The 23,114-nt window shown below is 41.3% G+C and overlaps 2 protein-coding genes across 5 annotated transcripts; both read left to right on the forward strand.

The window, feature by feature from the left end:
* Window positions 1–8,930: 8,930 nt before the first annotated feature.
* On the forward strand, window positions 8,931–14,321 carry abhd13 (abhydrolase domain containing 13). 3 transcript variants are annotated; one of them, XM_068329491.1, is made up of 2 exons: window positions 8,931–9,094; window positions 10,664–14,321. In XM_068329491.1, the coding sequence occupies exon 2, from the start codon at window positions 10,698–10,700 to the stop codon at window positions 11,751–11,753; it is 1,056 nt and encodes a 351-aa protein (XP_068185592.1). In that variant the 5' UTR covers window positions 8,931–9,094; window positions 10,664–10,697; the 3' UTR covers window positions 11,754–14,321. The 3 variants fall into 3 exon arrangements, with proteins under 3 accessions (XP_068185592.1, XP_068185594.1, XP_068185593.1); XM_068329493.1 differs by lacking the exon at window positions 8,931–9,094 and adding an exon at window positions 9,116–9,194; XM_068329492.1 differs by lacking the exon at window positions 8,931–9,094 and adding an exon at window positions 9,138–9,198.
* Window positions 14,322–14,624: 303 nt separating this feature from the next.
* On the forward strand, window positions 14,625–17,499 carry tnfsf13b (TNF superfamily member 13b). 2 transcript variants are annotated; one of them, XM_068329315.1, is made up of 6 exons: window positions 14,625–15,025; window positions 15,098–15,209; window positions 15,646–15,702; window positions 15,798–15,922; window positions 16,183–16,333; window positions 16,454–17,499. In XM_068329315.1, exons 1-6 carry the CDS (start codon window positions 14,801–14,803, stop codon window positions 16,564–16,566), a joined length of 783 nt encoding a protein of 260 aa, XP_068185416.1. In that variant the 5' UTR covers window positions 14,625–14,800; the 3' UTR covers window positions 16,567–17,499. The 2 variants fall into 2 exon arrangements, with proteins under 2 accessions (XP_068185416.1, XP_068185415.1); XM_068329314.1 differs by having other exon boundaries at window positions 14,625–15,209.
* The last annotated feature ends 5,615 nt before the right edge of the window (window positions 17,500–23,114 follow it).

Here is a 23,114-nt window from a genome sequence, read left to right on the forward strand (position 1 = left end):
AGACAGAAACAAGCACATGCTAATTCCAAGCCTCAGCCCAGTTGGTGAGGGCTTGTTCAGTCCAGGGTGAGGTAAGGCTGCTCGCTATCTCACTTCAATATGCAAATTAAGCAATTTTGAACTCACGAACATTATTGGATTCAAAAAGAAGATCAATATAAATGACCAGAGAACTAAATTAAAAATAATTTTATTCAATCATCATTTGTTTATTTATTTTTTACTCTTCATGAAGCTGTAGTTTAGGGGGAGAAAAAGTATGATACACATCTCCACCAGCTCGGGCTATGAAGAGATTCTCCCAGCTAATGCTAGCATTGTCCATGTGACCAAGTTAGCATAGTGGCGTCTGTCTTGGGTCGCAACCCTGTTTTCATACAGCAGTTAGTCTCTTAACACTCTCTGTGTGTTTTTCTTGTTTGCAGATAAAGCCGAGGCTCCGTCACACTCTCGATGCAAAGTGGGGTGTTCTGTGTTTGACATGGAGCCTGTGTGGCACTGTGCTGTACTCCTTACTCTGCATCATCCATCTCATCACACAGACCGACTGACCTCAGATGACTTTGCAGACACTCTCTGCAGTCTACCAGTCACGTGCAGATCTCTCCCTCTTTCCCTGTGGTAGCTTGTTCTACTTCTGATAAAAGCACATGTCTGTGCTCCTCCTCGAAATCTAAAATCTGTGTTTAAGTGAGACAATCAAAGAAGGAGTGAAATCCATTAGCGGATGTTCACAAGTTGTGTTTTTTAGATGACACAGTGTATATTCAGTTAACCTGTGAACATGTTGAATGTAAAGATCGTGTCTCACTTAATTGCGTTATCCGCTTATTTGCAGCTCAGACACTTGCTCCCTAAAAGCCTCTTTGATGTGAGGGGAGGTTTGCCTCGTCTCCGGCAGCAAGATACAGCACACACTCATGACCTCCTTCCTTCAACAACCATTCTCTTTTGTCTTCTTTTCTTTCTCCATCAGTCATGCCCATTTCTTTGAGACTCTGAGTATCTGCCATCCAAAAAAGTTCAGAGAAAGGTCAAGAGTGATCCATTTTTTGCACTGAGTCTGCCTCCTGTGTACCAACATAAAACCAGAGTTAGAGACATCAGCCAGTGTTTCATCTCATTATATCAGCGATTTCATCAGCTGAGATTATAAGACAGCAGCAATGTGATCCGATCTGGCTTCGTTTTTTTTAGACACCTTTCTTCGAGCATCTAACCCATTGCTGCAAACATTAGGCAGACCCTCACAGCAATGAACCATGGAAAAACATCAATCCTTTTTGCTGTGGTCCTCTGGGCTTGCTGAAGCTGTGATGCATTGCACCACAGTGATGCTCAATTTACAGGGAGGAGACTAGGGGAGAATAAATGATATGCTGAAATTATGGCTATAGTTAAATCAGTCAGCCCCGGGAGATCAGTATCATCTGATTCCGTAAGCTCCTGTCATGCAGCAGGGCTAACTTATAGGGTCAGAGTGAGGTCACGGCTAGAGCTGCAATCATACACTGTGATGAAGCCAGGGTCCAGAGAGCCAAGGCCCGGGGAGCATAAATCACTCGCATGAACGGCCATGATGCACTGGTGTTTGGTCGACTAACATGCATGTGTGCACTCTCTCTGACACACACAGAGCTATAAATCATTTATCCATGTATCATACAGTGTCATCAGGCCACATACATTCACATGCAAACACCTTGCTCTCTGCTAATTCACGTTGACTTTTAAAGATATCCTCCCTTGTGGACTTCTGACTGTGTAAAGTCTCTCTTCATTAAGTTCTTTCTGTATAAGCCTGAGGAGTGAAGGAAGCGTGTCTCCCTGTCTGTGTTTAGAATGACTCTTGGTTTTTACACAACAATTAAGAACCAAGGGTGGATAAAGATGGGAGGACGAGGAGAGGAAGCAGTGATATATCATGTAGGCTCACAGGTTGATGATCCTCTTTAAATCATGAGGTTCTTTGAGCGATGGCTCTCACATTGACTTGCCACGGGGTCAAAGGACTAAAAAGGGAAAGATTCTTAGAGCTTTGTATGCATTAACCTGTACGGTAGCTCTTCGTCTTAACTATTCCTGGTCCCTCATCCTCATTTTGGTCCCTTTTCTTTACACCATGGTTTCGACCTGGAGTACTGAGTGTGCATGAATAAAAAAAGTATATCATATTGTATAAAGTCTCATACCACTTTGGTCTTTTTTATACCAAAAAAATCTGCTGTGCAGCTGCCTGATGTTCAGGATGAATGGCAGCACGGGTCAGTCAGTTCAGTATTCATAACAAGATCCTAATTGGACAGATAGTTTTATATCTGTCGTATCTTAGAAGCTGTGTGTTGGTGTTAAGGGACTTATTAGCCCTCAACTGGGCTATTAGTCTTTATTTGCACCACACTGCTGCAGGCTCTGTTTAAAACATGACTCACTGACACTTTCTGATGAATAAGAATCTTCCTCTTCCACTAAAGCCTTATGTCACAACAAAGTGTAAAAATAGTCCATGACAGTGTGTGTGTATGTGTATGTGTGTGTGCATAATTTATAATCAGTCATAATCCAATTGTAATCTTCATATTAAAGACAAACATGACTGTTTATAATTATCTATTATCTACTACAGTATTACATGATTTTTGGTCTTTCCTAAAACTACACAAGCTAACACTGTTAGGTTAAAGTTCAAAAATGGACCCAAACGCGAAAAGCAGAAATTTCAATGCAAATATTTCCTTTTAATACTAATAATATAAATAGTAAGTCCAGTAAGGCCAAAATAAACCAAATACAAATAATCAAAGAGAGTCAAAGGAGTGAACTGGCAAGGAAGCATGAGAAGAATTATAAGTGAGAAAAAAGGAAATAATCAAGGAATGCAGACAACCTGACAATGATAGCAGGAAAACACACAAAGTGTGTACAAAGGAACCGGACAATGACACTTGTGCTGCATGGAGTAGGAGGAAATCAGAAGATCACACTGTTCAAGGAGAAAACACAATGATGAACCTACGCGAGAGATGAGACCTGCAAAGACAGAGGGAGTGGGAACAAACCAGAGCATAAAACAGAAGACAAACTCTGAGATGGGAAACAAAAGGTCGAAATAGATCACAAAATAAGAAAACAGGAAATGTAACAATACAAAAATACTACATGGAGAACCCAATTTTCATAATAAAATAGGGAACAGAAAATACAGAACCTTTAAAACTCAAAACATACAAAACACCTAAATTAAACGAGATGTGAAAGATGGCTTTCCTGTCCAAATAGAATAAAACAGGCACTTTTCTTCCAAACCTCCACCCTGTATGTTTCTGGTGAATAGAATCTACTTTTCCCTTGGTATCCGCTCAGTCTAGAGTGACCTCCCAAAACAAATCAAAGAATTACTTATTCTGTGTTGGACTGACCTTCACAAAGTAAGTGATCCTTCTCTCTGAACTGAGTTGATCTGCTCTTAAAAGAAAGACAAAAAAACAAAACAAAACCGCGAGTCGCCCATCATGAACTTTAAAGCACTCACATTCCAACAGTTTACCCCACCTTTAGACATGTCTCGACTTCACTCGGGCAACGTGGCTGAATTCTTCAAGGATATTGGGTACTAGTTCTCTGCAGAGGCTGAAGTCTCCACCGGCTAAATTGAACACATTGTAATTACAGCGTGCCCTTGATATTTCATGGCTCTACCACTTTGAAAAAGGAACTAACCTTCACAGAGACATGTTTTGACTAATCTCAATGTGATGAGCTCTGGGCACCAAGTAGATGTTAATAAATGACTGCAACCACAAAAATGATGGCGATCATCATGATAATAAGGGTGAGCGTTATGATCACGCTGGTCGTGGATGTGAAGTTTTTATTGCCTCAGAAGAATAGTTTACATTATGTGACATATGACTCTACAATCAGGTTAAGAGTTGGATCAGAAGATCAATACCAATCATACCTGCAGCTGGAAAAGCATATGGTTAGCCTAGCATTGCCACTAGAATTAAGAGCTATCTTACCTCTATTCCAATGCAATAATCCACATATGCAGATATGAACCCATTGTGGGTTGTTTGTTTGTAGCTTTACTGTGTTACTATTTCTAACTAATCAGTGGTCAGTTCAATATTTTAATTTTTATTCATCCTTTCTTTATCTAGGAATGCACAAGTGAGATACGTACAAGATCTCTTTCTCCAGTGAGTCCTGGATCAGAAAGGATGTTATTAAATAATTTCTCACCATGAGGTTAAAAAACTAACTTCACTTTTGATTGCAGTTCGTTTTGTAGTTTGCTGTTGGTAACGAATGAAGAAGTGATGCTCATCATGTTAATCAATGAGCTGACTTTTCATTCTAAGCAAAGTTCATAAATATCAAACTTGTCCTTTAATTTCTATGACGTAGCAGCAGGTTTAAAGGAACAAGTCTGTTTGATGTAGCAGATTCAGTAAATGATGCACTGGTGTGTGAGGAGCTAATTGCAGTCTTCTTTGTGTTTTGATCCTTATTTTAATAAAATGTACTTCATGATGTTTCTGCTGATATAATTTGAGGATCTTAGAGTAAATTGGTGACCAGACATCATTTTTAGAAAGACGATCAGTTGCCTGTAACCACTTCTCCTTTGCTGGGTTTTGTTAGAGCCTGTCCCAGATTACATTGGACGCCCGTGAAGGCGTACAGAGGAAATCAACCATCCATGCTCATTTACACCTACAGTCAAATTTACGCTATATTTAAATGGTGAACATGAGCTGTTAAACTGAGAGGTATAAACAGAAGGAGCCGACTAGTCTTGCAAAATCGAAATCATTTTACAAAACCCAGGACCTCATTTAAATCCAATGCGACATGAAAACGTACCTAGTCAACATGTAATTACTCCTTTGGCTCACTTTTTTTTTTTTTTACAATTTAATCTTAGAATCTTCAATGAAAAATTTCAAACGGGAGGACACACACTTAGACCCACGTAGGCACAAACCTATATATGCAGTTTAATTAAAGTGATAGATATCATTATAGGTGTGACAGCAGGTCTATTTGCAGAAGAAATGAAGGAAATGTAGCCTTTATTAAAAATGTGTCTCTTCCCCACAGGAAGCCGTCTAATTGCTGCCAGGGAAATGCAACAGTTTCCACCCGGTTCATTCCCGGCAGGCGTCATGTACTGGGCACCCTTTGGTGTCTGGATAATGCCACATAGGCCTGCCTATTTCACTTATCTAATTAGGCCATCACTGTACAATATGCAATCTCATTAAACCCTGATGATTGACACTAGAATGGAGCCGTTAGAGTCGCAGCAGCTCCGGCTTTTATTATGTTGCAATTACGGATGTTTCACTGGACTGATAGGTAACTTCTGCCTGTATTTGCCTCCTCCTCTGTGATGTGTTTTAAAATAAAAAGTTACCATTAGAAACTGCCCCTCTCTGACTCAAAAGCAAAGCCCTGTCTCCAAGGTGACAACGCATTTACATTGTAGCCATGGATGCCACATCTATCACGCTTTCAGTGACATGCAAATGAGAGATGCATCAGTCATGATGATGTCAAATGAGCTCAGCCATGTCTCTCATCAGCCTGGTGATGATAAGAGCTTTTACACAGGAAGGGATTAAGTCACAATGACCAGTCATAAAAGATGCTGACTGACAGAAAAATCAACAGTATATCAATAGCTTGACCACTGGGCACATGGCATGAGGGGAATGATAAACGTGTCCCTCGGTCTGATGATATGATATTCTCAGTCGGGTCACCACAGTCACGCCGCGTCCTGTTGCCACTCCAACTTTGTATTATTCAGCTCAAGCCCTCCAGCTGTTTAGAGAGCCATATATCAAGTAATTGAGTGTGGGAATACGAGAGTGGAGTCACAGAGTGTGCTAGTATATGTGTGTGTGTGTGTGTGTGTGTGTGTGTGTGTGTGTGTGTGTGTGTGTGTGTGTGTGTGTGTGTGTGTGTGTGTGTGTGTGTGTAGTGGATGTTTTGACTGACATGTCAAAGGTAATTGGGTCGTTGGTAGGAGAAAGTGAGAAAGTGAACTTGCCAGCCGTCAGCTATTTTAAGTTTCGATCCATCAGAATTCAGGGCTCACTGTACCCTGTGTTTGTGTGTGTGTGTGTGTGTGTGTGTGTGTGTGTGTGTGTGTGTGTGTGTGTGCGTGCGTGCGCATGCGCGTGCGTGCGTGCGTGTCTGTGTGTGTGTGTGTGTGTGTGTGTGTGTGTGTGTGTGTGTGTGTGTGTGTGTGTGTGTGTGTGTGTCACTTGTTGTAAACCAGGGGCACTTTCTTCTAGGCAGGGTGCAAAGGTCACAGCACTTTGATTCTTCATTATTAGTTTCTTTTTCTTTTTGGAAAAAGTAATAATGGAGTTTAATTGTTGACATTTTATTAAGGTCAATCTGTTTAAGTTAAAAAAGGGGGACTGTGTTGTTTTCTGTTGCCACTTTCAGGAATTTCATCCTCCAGTTGTAAGGTTCTTTTTTTGCAGTGTCAGCAGCTCTGACTCAATCAGTGACACACATGTGTTGACATGTGATTATATTTGAGGTTTTCATGGGCTTCTGGTAACCTTTGATATCTTTCTGATATTTGACAACACAGAATCAAACACACTTCAAGGACAGACCCTGAACAACCCACAGCTGGGGAGTCTGCAATTATCTGTCTGTTTCCTCCAAGGTCGACCTGAGTGTGTGCAAGATGTCAGATAGAGCAGTATCAATACACAACCAAGGAATGTGTAATTACAGGCCTTTCATGGTGTTTCATGCTTTTATTTTATTAATTAGTTTCAAATATCAGAGTTTAAATGTCTCTGCTAGTTTGTGTATATTAAAACCAAACAGGTAGTTCTGATATGTACATATATAATACATTTAAAAAATGAATTTTATATATATATATATTTATTTTTTTAATTTTTAATTTTATATACTGTTTTGATCCCCGAAGGGAAATTAAGAATGCACACTCTAGCTACTGATTCAAACGCATGCATATATATATTAGTGTGTACAGGCCCCTGTAGCACACACACACATACACAAGGGGGCCTGTAGGCATGCAGGGGAGGTAGAGTGGCAGGCAGCTCCATCTTGGTGTGCCTTAAATGAGCAATTTGTAAAGGGGACGGCACCTTGCTCAAGGGCGCCTCGGCAGTGCTCCAGAGGTGAGCTGACACCTCCCACTGTCAGCTCACCTCCGGGTATTTTTTTTGGGCGGGAGCGGGAATCGAACCGCCGATCTTGAAATCATAGGACGACCCGCTCTACCGCCTGCTTTACCACTGAGCCACTGCCGCCCCTATATATATATATAAAATTTTGTATATATATATAATTTTGTATATATATATATATTTTTTTTTGAATACTTTTTGAATACTTTTTTTAATTATCTGCCTCATATTCTTTCTAAGTCGTAGCTATTTGCTCATATCTGCATTCACCAGTTTCAGGACTTTTCTGTTTGAGTTCCTTCTCTGCTCTCTCGGTCATGTGAACATGTAATACAGGTGAGCGGACCTGTGACTCCATCCACATCACACCACAGAGGGGAGTTACAGAAAACGGATGAACAGATTGTTTTCTAAGAGCAGCACCTGGTGGGCGAAACCCAAATAGCACTCATAATGAGATCAGTGTCATATTTGTGATTTTTTTTTTGTTGTCTCTTATTTATTACCTCGTGTCTTTTATGATTTTTTTGTTGTTCATTGTTTCCTGTCTGATATGTGAAAGCCTGTTTCCCCTGGTTGTCCTTTTACATTTTGTGTTTTCCCATGAATGTGATTGTCTGTGTTTAGTTCCCACCTGTGGATCATTATCCCATGATCCCTGGTTTGTGTGTTTCCTCTTCCTTGTTGCTTAAATGTGTTGCTTACATACAGTGTGGTGATTGGATCAGCAGCCCCTACAGTCTCTGGCCTTTCTGTGTTTGTGTGAATGGGTGAACACTGGTTTGTGTTGTCGAGCGCTATGTGTAGGCAGTGAGTCTAAAGAGACACTCGAAAGGTGTACTGTACTTCATTTCAGCATCACCATTCATGCTTTCCAGGGTTTTTTTATGCGCTCCCAGTGTCTTTTTATTGTTTTCTGTAAGTTTATGACAAGTGCTTTTTCTATTTCTGATTTGTTTTGTTTTAGGGTTTTTCCATCTCACATGACAGATTTTGATTATTTGCCTGTGTACCAAACCTATTCTACATTTAGCTTCATCCCATACATGCATTCTTACTCAGGCCTGAATCTACATCTAACTTTATTAACATCCCGCTGCTCCAGTTCTACTATTTCATTTTCAACAGCAGTACCATGTTGTGTATTTACAGCATTAAAAGTACCATGTCATTTACAGCAGATATTGGCAGTGGTTGCTGCTCTCTTGATCACAATATTTCTTCTATGTTGTACTACTTAAAGCTAATTGAGTTTTGATCATGTTTTGACTCCAGACGATCACAGCAAAGAACTAATTAAACACAAAAAGTCATCTATCATTTTGGACTAGGAGCTGATTTTGCATCATTAATATACTGTTAAATACAAAATTATTCAGCTATCATTAATTGGCAAAATGCTGTTGATGAACCTTGATAACTGATGTGAATTTTCAGTTTTTTGTTTTTGTTTGTTTTTCATTTGTCCTATTTTTTTGCTTTCAATACAAAATGCTGCTTTCACTTAGTTATTACAAAAAGATAATAAATATTGTATTTGCCAATCAAACTAATAAATGTATCAATGTTGGTTGAATAATGTTGCTTCCAATTGTACATATGACCAGTAGATCGTTTGAGGTCTGCCTGTAATAACGATACAGTACTGTAATACCGTCCATTAATGCGGAACTATTTCCTGTATTGAAATCAACACGGAACTTTTGTTGGTTACACCATTCGCAATGCTAAGTAGCTAGCCTTACCGGTGCCTGCATACAGTTGCTCCACAGTTTTTATTATTCATAACAAATTCAGCGGGTGTTAACTCCACCTGGACTGAAAGACAAAGGACAAAATCTATGCTGCCCATCTGTTAGACCAACATTTTGTGCAGCTGAGGTGCTGAAGATGAGAGAAGGGTGAGTTTGCGGCTTCATTCCCGACGTCTGACGACAGAGATAGCGAATTTAAAACGGTGTTCCAGTCCTGACAGCACAACAACAGGTCGATGGCTGCCACGTATGTACGGAGCTAACCTGCTGGCGTTGTCTTTAAAGTCTTTTGTTATCGGTAACACCTACAATTTGTGGAGCACTGTCGTGTTTGACGCCATGTTCTGACAGTATAGAAAGATGGTGTTCGCACATAACTAAGGATTGATCAGAAAACGTTAGCAGGCTAATGCTAACTGTCAAAACACTAGCATTATGAAGTCGTGGGAGCGTTTTGCCGGGCTAACAGATGTTGTCATCGTTCCTCCCTCATGGGTGGGGTCCAGACACCTAACAGTCAACTAAGTTCAATATTTGACAGCTGATCATCAGTTTGAGTTAATCTTCATTTGACATCGGTTGCCTCCATCAGTAGTGGTAATTCCACTGGTGCTACTGCATACATGTGAGCCCCATGTTTGTCTCGGTCCACGCTGCATCAGGTGAAATCAGGGTTTTAACATAAACATCTGGTGATCACCTGCCTTTGAACTGAAGCCACTTCATTCAGTAGGTATAAGCTGGTAAGGATTCAGTGGGGTTATCCGGACCTGCAGTGGCCACCACCAGCTCCTTTCACCAAAGTGTGTGAAAATTTAGTACAGATTTTATTTTATTTACACTTTTTTTTTGTTCATCAGGAAGGTTCCAGATATACTGGGTCTCTTCTTGTGGGGGAATTCTGGTCAAACTGGCAGCATTGCTAAGAGATGTTAATGATGAAAGAAGAGAACCAAACAGGCTATGACAAATATTACACTGTCTGACAGCTCGGAGTTATACTGTACTGTATGACACATGTTTCCATCAGACCAGTATATTTGTATAAGATATTTGAACATATTCAGAGAAGGGAGTTCATCTGAGGAGATTATATGCTGCTGCGAATTCCAAACCCAGTGAGTACAGAAGGAAACGTTTTCCCAAACACAGTGTGCAGCCTGGAGGTTTGTTAAAGAAGCTGACGGGCGGATGTGGTTCCATAGTTGTAGGATACTAAAATTTAACTATACCTTGCTCATAAAGGGCAACAGAGGTTCTTCTACTCTGGCGTAGAGCGGGCTAGCCTAAAGACCCATACAAGGTGCAATATGCATGCATCAGCCATTTGTGCACCACAAGCCAGTTTCTCTAGTACTGTGTGTTTGAGTTATGCATGCAAATCAGATTATCAAAAGGTAATTCAATATAAATAAGCTTTGCACAATTTTTTTTTGTCTGTGGTGACTCAGGGACTACTGAACTTTAGCTTTTAAAAGTAATCAATAAGTTTTAAATGTGATATAAATTAAGTTAAAGTTATACTACTCTTCATATTTTTCTGTGTTTACAGCTGATCCTTTTTGTGGATAAGTACTAATTGCTCTATAAGTACTTAAACAACCTGCTGTAGTATCACAGCTTGTGACTGAGCTAAAACGCGGCTAACTAGTTGAACATTGTAGATAATATTTAATAAGATTAACATACTTTGCTTTTTGTTTCCTGTTCTCGCAGTGTGTGTGTCGTGTGACTCAGCTCTTGTGCAGACATGGAGAAGCCCTGGCGGCTGTGGGGGGCAATGGAACGCTGTGCGCTGACTCTGGTCTCCTGGTCCTGGGGTGCCTGCCGAGTTTCTCTTTTAGCCCTCATCCTCACCTTTCATCTATACGGAGGATTCTTTCTTCTCGCTCTCATCCTTGCCTCTGTGGCAGGCATACTCTACAAATTTCAAGATGTGCTCCTCTACTTCCCTGACCAGCCTTCTTCCTCTCGCCTGTACGTTCCCATGCCAACAGGGATCCCACATGAGAATGTGTACATTCGCACAAAGGATGGTGTGAAGCTTAACCTCATCCTGCTTCGCTACACAGGAGGGGACATGCCTACCAGCGTGGCCCCCGGAAATCAAAGTAACCCTGCTTCTTCTGCCCCTCCTACCATCCTATATTTTCATGGTAATGCAGGTAATATTGGACACAGAGTGCCAAACGCCCTCCTGATGCTGGTCAATCTGAAAGCCAACGTGGTGCTGGTGGACTACCGTGGCTATGGAAAGAGTGAGGGTGAGCCCAGTGAGGATGGGCTGTACCTGGATGCCGAGGCCACCCTGGACTACGTCATGACACGTCCTGACCTGGATAAGACAAAGGTTGTACTATTTGGTCGCTCACTCGGGGGGGCTGTGGCTGTGCGCTTGGCATCAGTGAACCCGCACCGTGTAGCAGCCATTATTGTTGAAAACACCTTCCTCAGCATCCCCCACATGGCAGCGACTCTCTTCTCCTTCATGCCAATGCGTCTGCTGCCCCTGTGGTGCTACAGGAATCAGTTCCTCTCCTATCGGCAGGTGGCGCTGTGCCGCATGCCCTCACTATTCGTGTCCGGTCTTTCGGACCAGCTCATCCCACCAGTCATGATGAAACAACTGTACGAGTTGTCTCCTGCCCGGACTAAACGGCTGGCTATCTTTCCAGAGGGAACGCACAACGACACGTGGCAGTGTCAGGGTTACTTCGCCGCTTTGGAGCAGTTCATGAAGGACCTGCTGAAGAACCACGCCCACGAGGAGAGCGCTCAGCCTTCAGCTAGCGTCACCATTATCTGAAAAAGAGTATGCTGGGATTGGATGCAATTTGTAGGCTGAACAAATTGGGAAAAAACACCACAGAAATTGATTGGGTTGAATTATTTGATTTTTGAAAATAAATGTATCGTTATGATATTTTGTCTGGGGTTTTACCCCAGTGTTTTCCCTTTTCTGTAAATCTGACATAGATTATTTCACTTTTGCAGTGTTTGAAGAGAGGATAAGGATGCCCTTGTGTTTTCTTTTTTTTATGTCTTATGTTGCAGCGATGAATAAATGTGATTCTGATCTTTTATACGAATGAAGCCAGGGCTTTCATGCTCACATGAAAATCAAAATCACAAAGAATGAATTCTCATCAATGAATTGAAGGTTTGTCTATTGTAACGACCATATGAGAATCAACGTTGTTGCAGTGGAAACTTTAAAATCAGACATGTGATTTACAAAGTCAGATCTTGACAGCATGTAGGCCTAAACTGTACATATATATTTTAGTTTTTGTTAATAAATGCATGTTTTTGTTCAGATTTACACAGATTTGTTTCTCTCCCCTCTTGAGTAACATTTAGAGCTCTTGCAGCAGCTTTCCTTGACATGACTTCATACTGATCAATATTCCATTAAGAACATCTGACACAGTATCACTGTAAATTGTGGTGCTGAATTCTCACATCCAGCCAGAAAACGTGTTTGCTGAGACGAAACAGGACGTTCACATTTCTGTTTTGTTCTGACTAAGGATACATTATCAAGAAATCATTTTCAAACTGCTCCTGTTTCAGTTTGATTGGGAGATGCACACGATAATCCTCAATTTTAAATGGGCTGTGTGCTTGTTATCAAAGGGTGGCTTCAGATTTCATCTTGGTGCAACACCACAATAATGTGAAAGAATAATGTCCATTGTTATCTAGGAGGTTAAATTAAATTAAAGTCCCTGCAATAAAAAAATAAGTCATCAAGTGTTGAGCTGAAGCCAACAGATTTGTGAGAAAAACAAATAGATATTTCCCAGCACTGAGTATCACGTTCCTTTTTGTTACTCATCCTGCAACAAGAAAGGTCCGGCCCATTCCTGGAGACATTTGGTGTGAAAATGACTCTGAATGTTATCCATTGTACGTTCCAGTAAGCTAAAGACTGGATTCTCTTAATACAGTGTTTGCACTAGGTAAATATCTCAGTGACAGTACAGACAAGAAGAATGGTTTCATTAATGACCCAGTTTACATCTATATGGACGTGTGTCGTATGAAGATAGTCTCAAAAAAATACCTTATAATAACCAAAAATAAGTAATCTAATGTGATATTTTGAGCTATCACCACCCACCACATAATTGATTATTTTACCATCCTACTTTTTTTTGTCCAGCCCTTTGCTTGCCTCGTAAAATGCCTTTAGTCAGCTGGGGGGGCTTTTCAGGATCTAATCAACCTTTCCTGCAAGTCTTCCAGACGCAGATGACACTCTTATCTGCTCTTGCTTTCCAAATTCAGCCTGCTGCACTGCAGTGGTGTCAAAGCCATTAGAGTACACACGTCCTCAGCCATACTAAAACTGTCTGAAACAGTGGTCGGCAAAATTTAACAAACATCTGAAGACAAAATTTGTTCATGTTAATGTTAGAATTAAAAAGTATATATATCTAAAGGCTACTATGAATGTAAAGATTTGCTTTATAAGAAATGTATGGATATTTTTTCTCCCTGTGTTTGTTTTTTTTTCTGTCACTTTTCCAGACACATCGCAATGATATCAGTTCCATCATCTTCACTTGATGGAAGTGGTTTAATTAATTGTATTCTATGTTAGTAGAACCCTTTGAGTCCATACTCTCATTTAGCTCAATTCACTTCATTGAGCACCTGTCGGTTCTTAGTTGTTGTTTTTTTTTAACCTTTTATTACACTGTGTCATCTCTTCATTCAAGAACAGATCCAGGAACTCACAATTCGCTTGATTTGCTGCTTCGGTGGCTGATCTTAAGTAAGATGAACCACTAGAATGTCGGCTTTTTATTCTGTCACCGTCCAACTTCGCTGCTGAAGAAGGCAGGCGGAATCTAACGGAATGTTCATTTTTCTTTTCTATAAAGAAATTGATTTACCAGGTATTGTTCAAATGCACTGTATAATGTTTTATATGTTCACATGATTGCGCATAGAATGGGCTGAATGATGTGAAAGTGTCGGCATGATTGAAATTGGCTTTTTTTTTGCATTCTGGCATGTGATTACAATGAGTCAAGTTTCTGGAATGAACCTGCACAGTGTTGACATTAATTGTGTACATCTACCACTGCTTGAAGAGTAATCTGGATATCTGAACACTCAGACAGTTGAATGATTCGTATCTGTCTTTAGTATGATCAGTTTCAGGCATTTTCCATTTCTAATGTTTCTTTTCTAACAGTGGACTTCTTTTGTAAGGACACATTTTCACTTCCTATTTTCTGTACTGTAACATGCAATAAATTGATACATTAATCTTTCTCATCCTGTCCTGTTTTAGTTATCAACTTTTTTAATTCTACACTTCCAAATATGTGTGTAAATATGGTATATGTATGCATTGCCTCAGTTCCCTCTTTATTTTATAATATATTAATTGTTGTCAGAGTTAATGTCCTTACTGACACCTCTCCTCTTTTCACACCACAATGCTCTGACACTTCTTCCTGTTTCTGCTCTGAAAAAAAAAACCATGCAGGTTATTTATTAGAATGTGAATATTTTATAGTTTTCAAGGAACCCAGACAGGAAGCTGTAACTGTTATTAGCTGAGCGGAACAATAAAGAGGAAGCAAGACTGTCCTTTTTTTCTACTTTATGCACTGCGTCATCCCTCAGAGTATGCTGGAACTTTTTAAAGTACGAAAGAGAAAGTTAAGGAAGTCAGTGGAGACTGTCGAGAGGAACGATGGTAAAACTGGGGTCTCCAGGGAATATACGGATGAGAAAAACTGATATCCATCAGTCTGAACATACATCTAGAGCATAGATCAGGTGGGGGACCCATCATGCTGCCAGTTTGAGCTCTTTGGAGCTTGCGTGGGACCCATGATGGTAGTTTTGGAAAGCGTGGAGCATGGGGCTGGACAAGGAGCTGGTGAAGGGAGGTTGTCCTGGCCTGTTTTCCTGCTGACCTTAGCTGCTGTCACCTCCTCCTCTCTTTCAGCGTTGTCCCTGTACCAACTGGTAGCTCTCAGAGCTGAGGTAAACACACTTAAATCAGAAGTCTGTCGCCGGAGAGAAGAAGGACAAGCAGTCAAGCATGGAGACCAGGTACTGAACAAAACATACCAGAATTTGACCAGCAGGTGTGTATTCATCAAGGAGTTTAATGTGTGTGTTCAGACTGAGAATATCTGCAGCAGGAGGAGCAGCCAAGAACCGCTGCATCAGCCCACGTTTCGACAAGTTCTCCCCCTGACAAGGAGGAGAAGACAAGTCTCATCAGATGCATCAGGTAAGACGTGACAGGCTTACCGCTAATGCACGAGATGCAGCTATTAGTTCTTAGTGTCTGCTTGCAGTCCAACTCTCAGTTGACAAATCAATCCAGTTGTAGAAAGACTGGGTCATGTCCATTAAGTCTATGATAGGTTATGCTGTTAGATGTTTCATACCATCTCAAGTCAGGGTTTCTAAATAGAGCTTAAAATCACAAAACTGATTCACAAAATGAAAACTATGATGCTTTTCATTGAGGCTACCATCTATTAGTCATCGCTGGTGAATGTTGCTGCCACCAGCTCAAAGTAGACAGCGTGTTTACACCATTTCAGCCAAATTTCTGAGGTAACAGAAACAAAACGAAAGACAGCCCTCCAAATTTTTATTTCCTGATTGTATGAGAATGTGACCAATTTAAACATGTCTAAATTTCTCTCGTGTTGTCACAGTTTCTCAACCGTGTCTGCAGATGCTGGCAAACAGTAGCAGGAAACCCTTCAGGAAAGGTACACTATGTCTGGCTCGGGTTATTTTTTCTTTGTGTGCTAGTTTCTGTCGCTGCTTTGAAGTGTTTTCTAATACTTTCTGACTCTTGAATCAGAACTGCCCTCAGGGCCGCACACAGGCATCCCCTGGCAGTCTGGGTTGAAGAGTGGTTCTGCCCTAGAGGTGGATGGAGACAGCATGCTGGTCCGAGAGGAGGGCTTCTACTTCGTCTACAGCCAGGTTGGTCTGTTTGTCATTTCACAGTCTGTCCACAGGGGGGCAGTGTTCGTTTATTTACTGATCACCAGAATTTACATTCTTACATGCAAGGTGTCTTCAGACTTTAAAAAAATTAAAGGATGAAGATGTTTAACAGTCCTCCAGGAAAGGAAAAATCAAGAGGATTGTGTTTAGAGGCCACTTGACTGATTTCAGCTCAAAGCCCTGTCATATACAGTATATACCTCCTTGATCTGACCCAGTATATCTGGTGTGCTCAGGTCTACTACAGGGACAGCACCTTCGCAATGGGTCATGTGGTGATACGGAGGAAGAGGAACGTGGTGGGAGATGAGGCTCCGGATGTGACTCTCTTCCGCTGCATCCAAAATATGAACCCCGTCTACCCGTATAACACTTGCTACACAGGAGGTGAACCTGTCATCAATCTGTCTGGCTATGTCAACCTTTATGTCACGGCAGCTGTCACGAAAGGTCAGACAATGTATTTTCCTGTTCATTCATGTGTGTGTGTGTGTTTCATTACTTTAGGCGTTGTGAAGCTGGAAGTGGGGGATCACCTGGAGCTGCTGATCCCTCGTTCTGCAGCCAACGTGTCCTTGGATGGAGACTGCACCTTCCTGGGTGCCATCAAACTGGCTTAAAGGGTGTGACGACATTCTGAACCTGAGGGATGTTTCTGTGGGATTAATTGAAGCACAGATCTGATGACCTTGTCTGACTTTGGGTGTTGTGAGAACCATATTTGAAGGCAACCAGAGGGGACGTGAGCAGCAGAAGCCAGAAGTCTTTGAATATAGGAATAACACCTCCCTGCTACAGCTGTTATTCCCTTCTACCGGTGCACTGAGACAAAATCTGCTACCAACCGTATGAATCAACAACCCTTCCTTGAGCATTATTACACCACTGAAACAGCGCTTCGCTTATGCTTATTTTTTTAGATATCTGAATGGCTGATTTGTCATCTGGACACTATCATTTGAAATAAATTGACCTCTATATGTAGAACTGTTTGAACGTCCAAATGTAATACAGTGGCAGAAAAGAAATGATATCACCTGAGTGATTGCTATTCCCTGGTTGACCGGAACAAGGAAATATTCCCATGAGGCAGATCATCCCGTCACGCAGCACAGATCGAGCTGAGGCTGAACAGCAACTCAGGCAATCAGGAGAAAGTGTCTATTTTTAGACTGAAGCAAAATTGTGTAAGTAGATGAAGTCAGAGGAGCGCCGCTCAGTGAATTTGTAATGCCTGATGAGGACCCAAGAGGAGACCTGAAATGTCCTCAGTGTGGGATTTTACGTCAGGCTAGAGGCAGAGGCAGCGTTACGCCGCTATCAATAAAATATTAATCTTATTTGTTGATCTCAGGAGTGTAGACAGTCCTCAACATACCAAGTAAAGGGCAGGGTGCTGCCTGATACCAACAGCTGATACTGGAATGGTTATAGTACATTTATTTATACTTCCCCTAGCAAAAAGTATGGAATCACCAGTCTTGGATGAACACTCACTCCGACATTTTACTATGTAGAACAAACTAAAGAACATGAAAAAATAATGAATTTTTTACAAAAGTGCAACTCTTTGGCATTCAGAAACAATAAAAGAAATGAAGAAAAAACATTGTGTTGGAGCCATGATTCTTGCCAGTCCACTTGGTCCAGCAGCCCTCCAAGGTGTGATAACTGCACTGTTTTTCACTGCTGACTGATGAGCAGATGTAATCTGAGGTAGGTGCCAAATTAAGGAAAGGAAACTGACTGGGTGTGTCCTAATTTTCTACTCAAAATGGAGTGATTCCATATTTTTTTCCTCAGAAGTGAGTGATTCCATATTTATTTCACTGCACTTGCTCTATAAAAGTAACATTTACTGACCACCACAATGTTTTTTTCTTCATTTATTTTAGTGTTTCTGAATGCCAAGGAGTTGCACTTTTGAAAATAATCATTACTTTTTCATGCTTTTTATTTGTTCTACATAATAAAATGTTAGAGTGAGTGCTCGTCCAAGACTGGTGATTCCATACATTTGCTAGGGGTAGTGATAATTTGAAAACAGGAGAATGATTTTTTCTCATTATACAAAGCTTTCAAATTGTAGAATTGTAAAATAATTCCATTAAGGAAAAAGCATGGCAGAGGGATTTGGAGCAAAATGGTCAAAGGACATCCTTGGCAAACATTAGTATGGATATGAAACGGAAATCCTTTAAAGCTGAACCGCATGAAATCCATATAAAATATTTTATAGAAAGATTTTTGTCTGTTTAAAACATAGAAATCTCAGAGTCTCTCAATATCACAAGATCTCCACTAAACTGACAATATTCTAAAGGGTTTGGTGTTCTCCCACGTACTGTACCTGCAACACGCACACATACACACACACACACACACACACACACACACACACACACACACACACACACACACACACACACACACACACACACACACACACACACACACACACACACACACACACAGAGGCCCTCTGTCAGTAAGGGTGAAGAGTTAGACAAAGCTCACTGGGTGGTCATTTGGCCACCAGGGTTTTTGCCCTCACGGCTCCATCCGACAGGCAGAAAGACCAAAATGAGGATGGAAGAAATCCTAAAATAGAAAGCTGAAAAAAACAAATATTTAAAGTAGAATTAGTGGATGGCAGTCATTAACTTGTGAAGGAGAGAGAAGCTCTGTGACTAACGCTGATACAGAAAGCAGACCCACAACGCTACAACCACAGAATAGTTTTAAGAGTATTTGGTAAACAGAGAAAGGGACTGTACAAACACTACCGGAGAAAGGAAAAAGAAAGTGGGGGGAGGGCATCAGGAGAGAAGAGAGGAACAGAGACCTCTCCTTTAAATGTGTCAAGCGTGATGCATCCCCTCCCTCTGGACCAGAGATGTCTTTGTGTGGTGCCATGGTGACGGCTGGCGTGTTGGCGGAAGCTGATGTCATTGTGGGCTCGGCTCTCAAAAGAAAAACCAGCATCTGACCTGGGAATCAGGAAATGAGACCTGCTGAGTACACATGCTGGCACTGTGTGTAGTTCACACACACACACACACACACACACACACACACACACACACACACACACACACACACACACACACACACACACACACACACACACACACACACACACACACACACACACACACACACATGTTGTATTCACACACAGTCACACTATTAAGCATACAAAGAAGCAGACATACACACAACAAAGGGACAGACTGAGGCACAATACTCACAATGAATCAGTTTGCTTTCTGATGGCAAAAGTGACGACGTGGTTTAAACTCTTGATATTTAAAACATTATTTTTAAATCTTTATTTTTCAAACAGAAAGCAAGCAGGAAAATTTCACAGCAAGATTCAACATCTATTTTTGTTTGATATCAGTAAGGGATGAACTACCAGTTCTTGTTCTGAGGGCCTCACTGTCTTCCTCTCTTAAACTTAGATCTTTGCATCTCTTTGTTTTCATCTTTCCTCTCATTTCCTCCCCTCTCCCTCCTTTGCCTGGTTTGGGATTGTTAGGACAGGTCTGACAGATTACGGGGGTTAAAGGTGATCCCTGAAGCCTGATTATAAAGCCCAGACTGCTCTGCTGCAAACCGTCCCAGGATGCACTGCAGCATTTGCAAGAAGGCATAGAAACCTGGATACTCATAAAGACAGGAACTTTTCATTCTCCTTATGCTTCGAGGACTGTTTTCCCCTGTCTTTCTGTAGTGTTTGGGGATTACTCTGATCTGCCGCACTCAGCCCCAAATAATCAGGCTGATCCAGAGTCGAACTGGCAGCAGCATCGTGTGGATTCGTCATTTAAGCGTGGATTTGGTCGATCAACAGACCAGATTGTGCCACCCGTTACTCTAAAGTCTAAACACCGCCTTCTGTGCTGCTTTACTGCAGATCCTTTATCGATTCAGACAGTAAATTAATTGTTTTTGATCTGAAAAAATGTCACAGACTCAACAGAAGAAGAGCTCTGTTTGTTTAGAGAAGCAGCAACATTCAGTTGTTGTTTTTTTCTCCTCCTGACTGCATAGGATCTGCAGGAATATAAGCTGATCTATAATTCATGCAGTTCTGCTTCTGTCTGGAATCAAATCATGATGAAATGCTCAGTTTGAAATCTGCATCTCCACAACAAAAGTGCAGGGGAAAAAAAGGTAGACTCCTTGTTTTTTTCTGTTCAAGGTCATCTTGATGAGGATGTTGTTGCTTTTTTTTTTTTTCATTTTCTCAAGGAAATCTATTACAGAGGAGAGGGGAAAAACTAATAAACTGGAAGGAAGGGAGGCTTTTGGTTTGCCACACCTTGGCCTCTCTTCCTCTCCCCATCTCCTGACTCCCACACTCTATGATGGGCTTTTATATACACAATACCAGCAACATTTATCCAGGGCTGATTCAGAATACTGAGACACTCCACCATCCCTACACATATTTAGTTTACACTGAAAATACTTTTATAATATAAGCTGTATGTTTATACCCATGCAATCTTTTTGCCCACAGCACCTTTATCATCTCATAGAAAAACACACACACACACACACATACACAGGACACACCTCCGAACCCATCTTCAAAAGAATGAACACACCCACAAATTCTAAGCAAAGTGCTAACGCCAGAACTTACTGTAGCAGATTAGCATGCTACCTTTTGCAAATGGAATTTAACTTTCTGTTTGTTTGTTTGTTTGTTTGTTTTTATTTTTGTCCTGTGCTACATATTGATCATCAAGAAAAACACTATCAATTCATTCATGAAGATTTTCCTCATGTGTGATAATTTTTTTCAGATTAAGTAATTACCAGTTAGGTGGGGTGTCTAAACAGTCAACAACGCCTTCATCAGAATTAAACAAAGAACATTCTTTTCAGTGGTCCTAAGCATTAAATCCTGCGTCCACTAAAATGTCATAAATCATATTGTAGACTTTCTTGAAAAGGAATCTTTGTAAAAGTATTTTAATCCTGATCAAAGTGTTGTCCTGACTTTGCAATCCCTGGAGCTCAAGGATTCAAAGCAAAGAGGGGTGAAAGACGTAAACGGAAGTTGGTCTTCTGCTCTGCACATCTGCATTACACTGCACATGATCACAAATAGAGCACACACACACACAAACACACACACACACAAGCATGCGACACGTATGAAGTCATTCCCACCAGCTGCTTGCAGTCTTGTGATAAGCTGTCGTAATTAGAGATTTCAACTCTCGTCTCACTCGCTGTCTGTTTCCCTCTTTTACAAACACATGCTCACTCCCTGACAAACTCATAAATCTCTCTCTCTCTCTATCACTGACTCAAGCTCGCTCTCCCGTCCTATTACTCCCCCACTTATTCATCCAAAACTGGCACACTCCCCTCTCTGTCTCCCCGTCTCCCTGCCTCTCTGATGGGATGGCAGTGGAGGATTCTAACCTATGGGTGCAGATGTAGGCAGAGCTGGGAGTTGATTTCTGCCTCAGTCTCTCTGATTCTGTTGGAGTGTGTGATCTCTGCAGCTGAGACCGGATTGTCTCTGGATGATATTAATACAGCATGAATAACTGAAGGGAGATGTTTTTCGTGAGGTATGGCTCTGCTTGTCTCCTGTTTGTCATTGTGTGACTTTGTATGTTTACAACCATGCCTGCTGGCAAAATAATCTGTCACTCTATACTTTCTTTTCACTCTGATTTGAATGCTTTATTCTTTTTGTATGTGGTCGATCAGAACATGCATTTCAAAACCAGTGAATTGTCTACCTCTCTTCCTGTATCCACTGTGATTTGTATATTTTCCAACAAAAAGACATTTTATCTTTGTTAATAGCAAAAAGTCTTTGTTCACTGCCTGTGGACCGGCCTTTGTTTCTTTCTTTTTTTCTGCCTTTATGCCGTTGTTTGCCCTGAGATGTTCCATGTGTGCCGTCTGGCCATGCAGAAAGAAGGAAAACAGGTTTGTTGGCTTGTTCCCTCCACACACAAATACACAAATACACTTCTCCAAAAAAAAAGCTTTTGGGGGTAGGGGACGTCAGCTGGGAATCGTTCTAGTTTCAGAGCAGCTTTCACTCAAATGTGTGTGTAGTGTTTATGTGTGTTATGTTCAGTGTCTGGCTGCGTGTCAGTGTTTAGACAGACAGTCAAACAAGGAGGGACAAAAAAAAAAAAAAAAGGAAAGTAACAGAAATAAGGACAGGGTGGAAACAGTGACACCGATAGAAGCATGTCAAGGGTAGACAGAAAGGAGCGAAGAGACAGGAGGGAAATAAATTTTATTCTTTGTGAAACTTTTTGAACTTGCTGTAACAAAACGTAGCCGAGAGAGGAACATAACTCTGCCTGTGTCAAGACATAAAGGTCTGCTTTTGTTTCGCAGGGGCTCACAGATGGACTCATTCATGTACATGAGAGTCTGTGTGTGTGTGTGTGTGTGTGTGTGTGTGTGTGTGTGTGTGTGTGTGTGTGTGTGTGTGTGTGTGTGTGTGTGTGTAAAACCTGTGAATAATAACTGTTAGGAGAGGTATAAAAAATTACAGTAATTTCATGTACACCAAGGACCGGCCATTTCAGTGTTTCTTTCAACAGGGTGTGTGTGTTTGTGTGTGTGTGTGTGTGTGTGTGTGTGTGTGTGTGTGTGTGTGTGTGTGTGTGTGTGTGTGTGTGTGTGTGTGTGTGTGTGTGTGTGTGTGTGTGTGTGTACACCCATCTGTCCTCCTGCTCAACCAGATTGTGAGCTTCTGTGTCTGCCAGCATGACATGGAGGGATCATTCTCTGTAAGAAGCGGTGATGTTAGCTCCACTGCTCCACCAGGTCACTTTTTATCAGCTCACTTCTGGTTTTCTTTCCACTTTCATATTTCTCTTCTGTGGAACAAGGCTGCTTTGGTCTGAGGGTGTAGCCAGCAAAGAACTAATGATTGAAAGCTGTGGTCTGTCGGTCTGTGGCAGGACGTAGCCCAGTCCATGTGCTGGACTCAGCTGTTGAGCCACAAGGCCTCAAGTCTTAGTCACCACCCTTCCCCTCGAAATCATGGTTTGATTTATGAGCAAGAGGTGAAAATGATGAAGAGTAAGAGGAGGAGGATGATGTAAAGTCATTTCTTTGCGAGAGAGCTTTTTGATGAATCTACTGCTGTCACAGAGGTGTCTACAGGGAA

This window comes from Antennarius striatus, chromosome 12 (assembly GCF_040054535.1).
Source record: "Antennarius striatus isolate MH-2024 chromosome 12, ASM4005453v1, whole genome shotgun sequence".
Classification (NCBI taxonomy): domain Eukaryota; kingdom Metazoa; phylum Chordata; class Actinopteri; order Lophiiformes; family Antennariidae; genus Antennarius; species Antennarius striatus.

Bases quoted from the DNA above. Each gene is read 5' to 3' on its own strand.
- tnfsf13b (XM_068329314.1), top strand. From the start codon at position 14,801: ATGATGGTAGTTTTGGAAAGCGTGGAGCATGGGGCTGGACAAGGAGCT. The intron at 15,923-16,182 runs GTTGGTCTGTTT...TGGTGTGCTCAG, and splicing joins TCTACTTCGTCTACAGCCAG to GTCTACTACAGGGACAGCAC. The intron at 16,334-16,453 runs GTGAACCTGTCA...TCATTACTTTAG, and splicing joins TAACACTTGCTACACAGGAG to GCGTTGTGAAGCTGGAAGTG.
- abhd13 (XM_068329491.1), top strand. From the start codon at position 10,698: ATGGAGAAGCCCTGGCGGCTGTGGGGGGCAATGGAACGCTGTGCGCTG.